This window comes from Mandrillus leucophaeus, unplaced genomic scaffold (assembly GCF_000951045.1).
Source record: "Mandrillus leucophaeus isolate KB7577 unplaced genomic scaffold, Mleu.le_1.0 Scaffold13, whole genome shotgun sequence".
In the NCBI taxonomy this organism is placed as follows: Eukaryota; Metazoa; Chordata; class Mammalia; order Primates; family Cercopithecidae; genus Mandrillus; species Mandrillus leucophaeus.
Window position 1 is genome coordinate 2,555,276 of NW_012101254.1, and position 12,072 is coordinate 2,567,347.

General features: G+C 48.9%; 1 protein-coding gene across 2 annotated transcripts in view; it reads right to left on the reverse strand.

The window, feature by feature from the left end:
* FAM179A (family with sequence similarity 179, member A) overlaps positions 1 to 12,072 on the reverse strand; it is an 84,296-nt gene that overhangs the window by 12,895 nt on the left and 59,329 nt on the right. For both annotated transcript variants that reach the window (XM_011972572.1, XM_011972571.1), the window contains 4 exons: positions 6,349 to 6,466; positions 5,841 to 5,935; positions 3,590 to 3,782; positions 2,464 to 2,680 (listed from right to left, as the gene is read on the reverse strand). In XM_011972572.1, coding sequence (XP_011827962.1) covers positions 2,464 to 2,680; positions 3,590 to 3,782; positions 5,841 to 5,935; positions 6,349 to 6,466 — 623 coding nt within the window. The remainder of the gene's footprint in view (positions 1 to 2,463; positions 2,681 to 3,589; positions 3,783 to 5,840; positions 5,936 to 6,348; positions 6,467 to 12,072) is intronic.

The following is a 12,072-nucleotide window of genomic DNA, read 5'->3' on the forward strand; positions in this document are numbered from 1 at the left end:
CCAGGAGGGGCCTCAGGTGTTAAAGGTCCCCCAAGAAACCACTAGAACCACCAGGCTCAGCTTGGGTGATTTGGGGGGACTTCATACCCCTTCTCTTCCATCCAATTTGATGCACTCTTGGCTGCTACCACCCAATCCCCTGGGACAGCGGGAACTTTAGTTACTTCCATCCGCAGGCCAGGTTCAGACCATGACAGGCAGATAAGAACCATTCCCAGAGATGGATTCTACCCTAGGTACTCCCTGGCAATGATGAGTTCCCCTTGTTGGTAACCTACTCCCTCCAGTTCTGACCTACATGGATGTGGAAATCAGCTTGTCACTTCAAAGTTAGGAACACTTTCAAAACCCGTTTTGCTGGCTGGACTGAGAGGGTGTGGCTTACAGCAAAGCCATCAGGCCCAGATAGCCCATGCCTCACCTGCTCAAAAATTACCTGGATCCAAAACAGTATATTTGGCCAGACACGGTGGCTCACACGTGTAATCCCAACACTTGAGGAGGCCGAGGCTGGTGGATCGCCTGAGGTCAGGAGTTTGAGACCAGCCAGCCTGGCCAACATGGTGAAACCCCATCTCTACTAAAAATAAAAAAAGTTAGCCAGGCGTGGTGGCACGCACCTGTAATCCCAGCTACTCAGGAGGCTGAGACAGGAGACTCACTTGAACCCGGGAGGCCAGGTTGCAATGAGTCGAGATCGCACCACTGCACTCCAGCCTGGGCAACAAGAGCAAAAATTCCGTCTCAAAAAAACAAAAATAGACAAAAAAAAAAACAAAAAACAAAAAACAGTGTTTTACCCTTTGGGCTCCACCAGAGACTTTTGCCAGGGATTTACTGGACTCCATTCATCCCTTTGAGGCCCACACCATTCCATTCCAGCCTAAGCGCTGACCTATGGATTAGAGAGGAAGACAGCCAACCCTTCATCTTGCACCAAAACCTCTGACTGATGAACCACAGGGTACCATACCCATGGAAGCCCTGTCCTGGAAGGAAGAACTGAGGCATCTTCCTAGTAGCTACAATCCTGCTACCAGGTGAGTTCAGATCACAAAAGCAGGCCACCCCCAGGCTCTCCTTTCCAGGACGCCCAGTCTAGCGGGAGTACAACAGAGCCCCAAATAAGAGGGACCTGAGTCTTGTGACAATGTGAGACACTAGATTCTGTTGCCCAAAGCACCACAGTTCCAGCGAGCTCAAGGAGGCTGGCCTGATGGCAAAAAGTGGTAACTAAAACACCTGGAGGGGGAAGAGTTAAAAATTCCTCTCCCCAGACAAGGTTGCTTATCCTCTTCAAATAGCTAAAGCCTATTTCGCTTGGTACAGGTTTTCCCAATAAATCCAAGGCCCATGGTGATTTACCAAGAGCCTTGGTTATTGGCAACAGCAATCTCACTTACCCAGAGCAACGCTGAGAACAAGCCGTAATTTAGAGCTGGATTTATATTGTTTGTTCTACAGCAACAAACTCAGCAAATCATAAATTCCCTCTGAGATGAAGAGCAGAAATTGACAATATTTATGAACTCAAGAGGCAGAGAGGGACCTGACCAGGTCTTTGATTTGTAACTGAAACTTTTCCTGGAGCCTCCAGCCAAGGATATGGTGGCTGTCCCAGTCCCAGGGAGCTGGGCTCAGGCCAGGAAGCGGGTTGTGTAGGGGGCGGGGGCAGCAAGTGTGTCAGGAGGTGTGTCCAGCCTCTCTAAAGGATGGTCTTTGGATGTAAAGCCAAGACGTTGCTCTATGCTCATCAGGACACACAGCAACAAGGCAAACAGGCAGTTTTCAGGCCATGAAGCAAGGCTTGTTTGGGAAGGCTCATCCTTATACTGGGCTGGCCATAAGTCCACTCCTGTGCTACTTTCTCCACACACCCAAAGTTTGGAATTTGCACTTTGATCCACGTACTGGATGCACCAAACATCACCTTCTATCATCCATGAAAGGAATAAGAAAACACAAGCAGATGCACCAACATTTCCCCTAACATTCCAGAAGCAAGATGTCATACCGAGAAGCTCTCACCTTTCCTGATGTCTCTTCTACAGCTCCCACCTTTTTTCCTTCTGTCCTCTTTCCCCTCCCTCCACTTTCCCTCCCTGTCCATCACAACAAACCCCACACCAAGCCCCAGCCCAGCTTCTCAGCACTCCTGACTCACTCACTGTGGTGCCTTGTGGCCCTGGGGGGGTCACTGCCCTCATGTGTCTATGAGGATGCTGGACTGAATCATCTCCACATCACCTCTACTTCCAGTCGTCCAGAGGTGTGGGTGGCTGTGACATGGAAAAGCTCACCAGCCAAGAGCCTTGGAGGCTCTGGTTTCCACCTCTGCCCTACACAGCCTCTGGTGAAACACTTGGCCTGGGAACCAACCAAAGCCTTATCCACCTTGCAGATTTCCAAGCAGGAAGGTGGACATGGTGACCAGAGCCACACAAGCCCAGGTGGCACACTCACCCAGGCTCTCAACCATCGCATCCAACACAGCCACAGCAGCAGCATAAATCCCCGAGTTCTTGGAGTTCAGGTTCTCTGCAACAGCGATGATGATGGAGAGCAGCATGGGGTGCAAGTTCTCTTTGAGGAGGGGGATCATCTTGGCGAGGGACTCCAGCGCCCACTGGCTCACTTTCTTGTTGGAATCCTGAAGCCTTGGGGTGAAAGCATCAAAGACCTATTGAGGAAACAGAAACCAAGAACCCATGGGAACCCAGGCTGGGCGGGACTCTCACAGTGCAGGCAGCTTGGACCTCACCCGGCCCAGCTGAGCGAACTCAGCAGAGACTCCTCCTGCGTCCCCGACCTATGCCAGAGCACTCCCAAAAACGAAGAGCTCACCTCCTCAAAAGGGTGGGCAAGAGGGGAGGAACCGACAGGTATTGAGCACTCATTGCATGCCGAGTGTCCAGGGCATCTTGTTAGTTGCTCTGCAATCTCCTTTTTACTGAATGATCTCAACAACCCATGGAGCACATGTTTCCACCCCTACTTTCCCATAAACAACAACAACTGGGGCTCCAAGAGGTTCAGTGATTTGCCTGAGATCACACGGCTAGTAAGAAACTTGGATGGAAACCCAGGTCTGCTGACTCTGAGCTGTGTCTTTGCTCAGCTGTGTAACTGACTGTCAGCAGCCCCACGCCACCAAGAAGCAGGCGCCACCCGAGTGTTCAGCCTGTGAAGGGCTTGTACCTGATCCTAACACACCTGTCCAGCCATCACCACCCAGTCACCTGTCCAGCCACATGCTCTGCCCCCAAACATGATGCACCTAGCTCCCCAGAAGCAACCTAAGGCCTCACCATAGTATCCTCCACCTCTCCCTCCTACCCTCCTCGCTGTAAATCTGCTAGAAAGACAAGAGACATCTCTGAGCATTTCCAAGGTGCCGGCAGAGGCAGTGCCTTTGCCCACACAGCCGATTCCAGGTAGTCTCCATGTTACAAAGACCAACTGCATAGCAAGTGCTCCTTATACCCCGAGAGGTCTGACACAATGTCCAACGCCATTCAGAGTTTTCAAACTTCAAGCTGCACCCCCCAGGGGAGAGACAGGTGGGAGAGTAGAAGCAGGTGGTGCTCACCTGGACCAGGTGGGCAGCGACGAGCTCCGGCTTGGCCTTGCAGAACTCCAGGAGACGCCCCACGCCTTCCATCCGGGACCGGAAGTCCTTGGCCTCCAGCAGCCGCATCAGCTCCCGTAGCTGCTCCACCATCTCCCCGCTGCCCTGCAGCATGGAGCGCGGCCCCACCAGCCTTGGGCCATTGGAGCTGAACCTAGGTAAGGAGCATGGCATCTGATCCCCAGGGAAAAGCCCAGGGGAATGAACCCACTTCTGGTCCCATGCCACCTCCTACAGGCGGGTGGGGCAGAGAGGAGAGTGTCACCTGCAGCTTAGTCCACCCCCAGCTTCCCTCCACCTACAGCTTGTTACCCAGGGCCCCATCCCCTTGTCAGCGGTCAGGGCTGTCTCTTCCTGCCTTTTTCTCTTTTCGGAAGATATGTAAGCAATGGGGAAAGTCAGAGTGAGGGAGTGGCTATCCACAAAAGGATGACTGGTACACATTTTTTATTTATTTATTTATTTTTTTTGAGACAGAGTCTCATTCTTGTTGCCCATGCTAGAGCTTAATGGCACGATCTCGGCTAACTGCAACCTCCACCTCCTGGGTTCAAACGATTCTCCTGCCTCAGCCTCCCACGTAGCTCAGACTACAGGCATGTGTCACCATGCCCGGCTAATTTCTGTATGTTCAGTAGAGACAGGGTTTCAGTATGTTGGCCAGGCTGGTCTCGAACTCCTGACCTCATGATCCACCCACCTTGGCCTCCCAAAGTGCTGGAATTACTTTTCAACTGGTGCACATTTCATGTAAGAGTGGGGAAAGACCTTGGAGGTCATCACAGCCAACCTTCTACCTGGCTCCTATATCCTGAGCCATGGCTGGCTAGGCTCTGCTCACACTCCCCCAGCGACTGGGGACATTGTAAAAAGTCCCATTTTCTTGTGCTGGGATCATCTGCGCATCACAGCCCGCTAACCCCTTCTAGCCAGCATGAGAACAGCTCTGTGCAGAACTACTACCTTTCAGCTCCAAGCCTAGGTCACTGGCTCATGCCCTATACCCTGGTCCTATCCAGCAGAGCCCACTGTCCCTCATTCTGTGATTCACTCCTGCATTCCACACTCATTGTCTACTGAGAGCCAAGAGCTGTGCTGAGCACTGAGAACTGTGAGATGACAGCACAGCCTTTGCCGTTAGGAGCTCACAGACCATGGGAGATAGATAAATTAACAGGGTTGACAGAGGTATGACGAACAGGCCAGCCTGTCACCCTGAGGACATGGGGGCACAAAGTGGTCGAGCTTCCTGGAGAAAGCGACAGGTGAGCTGAATCTTGCAGAACCAATAGACATGTTCTAGGTGTAGATGGCGCCTAGGATAAGCAAAGGCACAGCAGGGAGAGAGGATGTGGAGGGGCGTGAATACCAGCTGCTCTTGTGTTTTGCTTATCCCAGGTGCTGCTCTGGTCAGGCTGAGAGAGGAAGAGTGGGAGAGGGGGCAGGAAGTTACCTTTGAAGAAGTGGGCATGGGGTTTCCCTGGTGCCGTGCTAGGGAGTTCAGATGGGATCAGCTCAGGACATTGCAGAAGGGCTTCAGTTTTAAGCACAGGCGTGACCACTGGACTCCTGCTTGGTTTCTAACTGCTCCCAGCACCCCCACACCCCCTCCTCCCAGCCTCTCAGTCCATGCCTTCTCATCTGCCTTAGTTCAGGCTGGGCCTCTGAACTAGTCCCAGGCTGGTCACTCTGGTGGTTAAAGGATCTGCTGGTCTAAGCGAACGGGGAAACACTGAGCTCACGCAGAGAGCTCTCGCACTGAGCTCACACAGAGAGATCTCTCACTGAGCTCACACAGAGCGCTCTCGCACTGAGCTCACACAGAGAGATCTGTCACTGAGCTCAAACAGAGAGCTCACGCACTGAGCTCACACAGAGAGATCTCTCACTGAGCTCACACAGAGAGAGCTCGCACTGAGCTCACCCAGAGAGCAACCACTGATGCTAGTGGAACCTCACCCATTCAGCTGGGACTGCAGGAACCAACTTCTACTGGCATATGCTCCCAAGCCCAGGATTTGGTCTCCCTGGGATTTGGGTTGAGGGAGAACACATCCTACAAATTCATCTATTAGTATTGCAGACCCAACTAGGTGTCAGCGGTACCCCAGATCCATGTATCCACCCCAGAGCCACCCCTGGCCATGGGCAAGCAGGACACCTTTGTCAGAAGTCTTAGATGTGAAGCCCAGAGAGACAGGAGCAGCCATACCCCTCCTTGATGGGCAGCCCGTTCTCACACACCACCAGACTCCTCGACACCTTGAGGCCTTTGGCAGAGGGAAGTTCATCATTATCTTCTATTCCCTTGAAAAATACACACAGAGCATGAGCCAAAAGGAGTGGCCCTCCAGGGAACTGCCAGACATTCTAGTGGAGACATAACGGCAATAATCCCTTCCACCTAGGAGAGCTTCAGATGTCACAGTTGAGACTTTCAGAGCCCTGAAAGTAGCTGGGGCAGAAATCAAGATCCCCAGTTAACAGATGAAGGTGTGGAGGCCCAGGAAGCCTCAAGGAACATAGGCAGTGTGGGGGCAGAACCAGGTGTGAGCACAGAGGACAGAAATCACATCTATCTCACCTATCAGGAGTAGTGGATGAAATCAATACCTCTGGAATCCACTCCCCACTCCCCTGACCCACTCGAAGGCTGCCAGGCTCAGCACTGTCGCCCCCACACCCAAAAGGCCATGACCCACTCATGTCCCACAACTCACCCGCTGTTTAATGGCTGCCATGACCTTCTGCAAGTCGTAAGATGGGAGGGATTGCTTCAGAAATGCATCAAACTTAGTGTTCGCCATCAAGATATTCACCATCTTCCGGCCATAAAATCTGCCACAGGAGAGCGAGATAAAGAAACAGCCTCCGAAATGCATAATAAATTTGCTTTACAGCTTTACATAATCTTCCTAATTAAAGAGAGTTTTTAATACTTTTTCTAATTACTAAAGCAATCCCTACCCAGTTAAAAAATAGATTAATAAAATAAACATCGTCCATAATCCCATTACCAAGAGAAAATCACTATTAAATTTTCACATATTTTCCTATAGTCTTTTTTCTGTGGCATTTACTTTAGTTGACATCAGAATGTATATACAAGTTGTATTCAGCTTTTTCACTTTATCATTCATTAATCATCTTCCCAAGTCCCTTAAAACTCTCCATAAACATCCTTTTTAATGGCTACAAAATATTCCGTTGAATGACTATACCAAAGTGTACTCAATTTTGTTCTAATATGGAACATTTAGAAGTCTGAGAAAGGGTAAAGTGGGACAATATAGGAGGGAGTAGTTAATCTACCTGATGAACAGTGGTGGCAGGTGAGGGAATCAAGGAGGGCTTCATAGAAGAGGTGACCTTTGTGTTGGGGCTCAACAGATAACTAGGAGTTCACAAATCGGGTGGGATTTGGGGTACGTTGGAGGAAAAGGGTTATTTACGTCTATAACACAGTGTGACATGTCAACAGGGGGGATATGTTGGAGAATAGTGAGCAGGGGTTGGACACAGGAAGCAGACAGGCCAGAGGAGAACACAGGACCCTGTTTAGGGAGACATGAAGGAGTTAGACTACCTCAGTTTGCATGCAATAGAAAGCTGAAGAATGATTCAATTTGTACATTAGTCAAAATGTCTCTAGCAGCAGTGCAGATGACGGATCGGTGGAGACAAAGTTAGGGGCCAGGAGACTTATTAGGAGGCCACCATAATAGTCCAGGCAAAAGATTGTGCAGACCTGAAATCAGGCAGTACAGTGAGGATAAGGAAGCACAGTCCGATCCAAGAGCTGCTGAGAAAATGGAAACTACAGGATTCGGTAGCTGGTTGGAAGTGAAGCAGGAAGCATCTAAAATCATAAATCATATTTCATTCAAACCTAAGACTCCATTAATTGTAAAAGGCGCCCTTACTTTATTTTCCACTAAGGAGAATCAGAAAAATAAAAACTGGTGATTTCCACAGCCTCCAATGACACTGACCCATGTGAGAAGGCAATCTTTCTATGTGCTGTCTCAGAAACAGAAGATAGCATTGCTTGTCGGTATTTTTCTTCCTTAGTTCAGGTAAAGTTCTTAGTGATTGCTTTGCAAAAAAATGTGGGAGTTGGTCATTCCTTCCACAGTGAGAGTTTGCTTCATTGATATCTAATGGATATCCACTGATGTTGCCATGCCTTTTCTCGTATACAATGATGATTCATTTCAATTGCAAATAATAGTGTAATATTCCTAAGAAACTTTAAACAGATTAAACTCAATGATTCTCCAGAGAGCATCCCAAAATCCCTTCTGAAAATAAATTTAAAAGTTTACAAAGAAAAGCTCATAGTGTGGTTCCTACAATGGAAAACTTAATTCAGAAAATAATACTCTGAGCGACAATGACTAAGTTTGTGAAGGTGCAGATAGTATAACTACATCATAAACTGGGCACACTGGTGCATGCCTGTTGTCTCAGCTACTTGGGAGGCTGAGTCAGGAGGATTACATGGGCCCAGGAGTTCAAGGCTGTAGTGTGCAATGGCCACACCTGTGAGTAGCCACTGCACTCCAACCTGGGCAATGTGGCAAGACCCCGTCTCTTAAAACAACAAAAATGCCTATGTCATAATCACTGCCTAGCCCAACTGAAACCCAATAGCAACTGTGAAATGCCTGTCATTGTAAGATACATGCCAATTTTAAAGATCTTAAAATCAGGGAAGGATGTGTGTCTTGAAATCAGTGAAGTATGAGAGTCCCCATTTTGCCTCTTGGGTGGCTCAGTAAACAACAGTCACTTTTAATGATAGAGAGAACACAGAGAAGCAGACTTGGAGAGGAGGCAATGAGTTCATTTAGGGACACTCAGCACTGGAGATGGCAGTAGGACATCAGGTGGTGGGTCCCATGGAGGCTTTAGAAATAGGGGACTGATGCTTGAAGAAGGGTCTGGACTGGAGGGCAAGAATTGAGAAGCCTCCAAGTTTGCTGGTGGCTGGAGCCACCAGAAGTGCAAGTCAGGAGAGGGAGATGAGGACTAAAGACACCTTGGCAGCACCTACACTCAGCTGGCAGTCAGGGGCAGAATGGTCACAGAGGGACAAGGAGAATACCCAGAGTACAGTGCCATGGAAACCGGGAAAGACAGAGTTCTAGGAAGGAAAAGGAAATGTAGTCACCACCATCTAGTGTGGGGAGAGGTCAGAATGGAGAGCAGCAGATCTGGAGAGACTTCAGACCTTGATTTCCATCCCTCTAACAACATTTAAAACCAACAAACAAACCAAAACCTTCTACATCTTTTTTTTTTATGTTGCATGGCAGAGTTACACAACACTTTATTATATAGTAGATGCTCTAGGAGATGCTACACAAAGGATGGTTGTTTATAGACATTTCATCCCATTCCTCCAGTCCCCCTAAAGTGACTCTTCAAAGCATTTGCCCCAAGTTTAATGGCAATGTGATTTATGATTTTTTTTTTTTTCGAGACAGGGTCTCACTCTGTTGCCCAGTCTGGAGTGTAATGGCCCTATTTCAGCTCACTGCAACCACTGCCTCCTGGCCTCTTATCTCAGCCTCTCATGTAGCTAGGACCACAGGCACATGCTACCATGCCAGCTAATATTTTGGTATTTTTTGTAGAGACAGGATTTCACTGTGTTGCCCAGGCTGATCTCAAACTCCTGGCCTTAAGAGATCCACCTGCCTTGGGCTCCCAAAGTGCTGGGATTACAGATGTAAGCCACTGCGCCTGGCCAGGCAATGTTTTGTTTGCTTGTTTTTGTTGTTTTTGTTTTAATTTTTTATTTCCATAAGGTTATTGGGAAACAGGTGGTGGTTAGTTACATAAGTTCTTTAGTGGTGATTTGTGAGATTTTGGTGCACGCATCACCTGAGCAGTGTACACTGCACCCAATTTGCAGTCTTTCATCCCTCAACCCCTTCCCACTCGTTCCTCCTGAGTCCCTAAAGTCCATTATGTCATTCTTATGCCTTTGCACCCTCATAGCTTAGCTCCCACTCATGAGTGACAACACACAATGTTTGGTTTTCCATTCCTGAGTTATTTCACTTAGAGTAATAGTCTCCCATCTCATCCAGGTCGCTGCAAATGCCATTAATTCATTCTTATTTATGGCTGAGTAGTATTCCATTCTGTGTGTGCATATATATACACACATATACATACATACATATCACAGTTTCTTTATCCACTCGTTGATTGATGATGTGGCCTTTCGGCTGTTTTCACATTTTTGCAACTGAGAATTGTGCTACTATAAACACGCATGTACAAGTATCTTTTTTGTATAATGATACCCAGTAGATACCCAGCAGTGGGACTGCAGGATCGAATGGTAGTTCTACCTTTAGTTCTTTAAGGAATCTCCACACTGTTTTCCATAGTGGCTGTACTAGTTTACATTCCCACTGGCAGGGTAGAAGTGTTCCCTTTCACCACATCCACGCCAACATCTATTATTTCTTTGGTTTTTTGATTATGGCCATTCTTGCAGGAGTAAGCAAAACCTTCCACTTCTCCACTGATATTCCTCATTTCAGCAAATGGCACTATTATTCGCCACTGTTCAAGGTAAAAACTGAAGAGCATCTTCAGTTCGTCTTTGAAACCCTTACCACCTGCATCCTGTTGGCTCTGTCTTCAAAATACACCCAAGACCACTCACCACCCTCCAGTCTGAGCCTTCAGCCCCTCTTGCCTGGACTGTGGGGCAGCCATCATCTGCTGTTCCTCCTGCCTTTCTCTCTCACTACCAGTCCTGCAGCAGCCAGAGAGCCTTTATTTTTTTAAATCATAAAGGCTAGCATGCGTGTAAAGAAATACTCAAACTCATTATTAATAAGCAGGGGGGCAAAGCACTCTAAAACAATGATGAGCTGTCATTTTTACCCATTAGATGGATAAAAATTAGAAATCCAGAAATTGCCACACGTTGAGAGGCTGGGCAGGAGGGAGGCAGATGCGGACCTCAGGCAGGGCGGGGCTGCTGGTGCACACGTGTGCCTGACCCACAGTCCTGCTCCTGGGCACGTCCGAGGAGGTGCCACGCAGCATTGTTTGCAGCAGGGAAGAACAGGAGAACTGCAGGCACTACATCCCTCAGGGAGCACCCTCAGACATGGGTACCCTACAAGAATGCCTGGCCTGGAGCTCAGCCATCCAGAGTGGACACGGCCTCTGAAGCCCCGACAGGTGCCACACGGTCTCCAGTCGGGGCGGGGATGGAGTGAGGGGTGGAGACCTACACACTCATCTAAATGGATGTGGTAGTAATAAGCCCTGAACTGAAGAGTGTGAGGAACTGAGCCCCAGCCCTGGCTTTTGAAGACAGTCCACCAGATCCTCTCACTCTCCTGCTTAAAATCCTCTAACACCTCCTCATACTTCCACTAAGAAAACTCTCCAGTGACTTCCAATCACACACCACCCAAAATCCCAACTTCTGACCTTCGCCTAAGAGAATGTCCCTGACCTGGGCCTGCTGCCCACCCTCACCCCCACCCCTCACTCACTGTGCTCCACCAGGCTGGCAGTCCCCACCCTTGGACCCCAAGCTTGTTCCCATCCAGTGGCCTTTGTGACATTTCCTTTGCCTGATTCTTAAAGAGCTGGCTCCATGTAGCCATTCAGCTCTCAACTCAAATATCACTCTTAAAAAAGGCTCTCCAAACCCTCAATCTAAAGCAGCCCCCAGCCTAACACCATTGCATTGCAGCCTCTACCTCCCGGGCTCAAGAGATCCTCCCACCTCAGCCCCTCAGTAGCTGGGACTATATGTGTGCAACACTACCCCTAGGATTTGTTTTTTTAAGTAGAGACAGGCTCTCACTATGTTACCCAGGCTGGTCTCAAACTCCTGGCCTCAAGCAATCCTCCTGCCTTGGCCTCCCAAAGTGCTGGGATTAACAGGTATGAGCAACCACATCCGGCCTATTTTTTCTTTATATCCCTGATATGTATCTAAAATTACTATCATTATTTATTTATTATCTGTCTCCCTCAACTAGAAAGTAACTCCAAAACAACAGGGGCTACATTTTTCTTATTCACTGCTGTGTCCATAATAACAAAAAGAGTGATCCTTAAATATCTCCAGAAAAAAAGGCCTGAATGGTCTTACAGAGAACGGTGCTGGGGTGAGGTAGAAACAAGAGCAACACTCAATGGGTAGAGGGGAAATGGAAGACCAGAAAGTGGAGGCAGGGAGTCAGGACCCCTCCCTGGATGGGCTTGACTTGACGGAAGGGATGGGACAAGAGCTAAAAGGAAAGGACACAGCTTCCGCCCACCTGCCTGTCCCTCCACAAGATCCCAGGGAAGCTGAGCTGTGTGCTCCAGGCCCCTCAGGGCTGGCTGGTTGGTTGCCTTCTCTGCCCCCAGGCCCCTGGCCCTGTCCTACCTGGTGTCCTGGTTGGAGTCCTGGG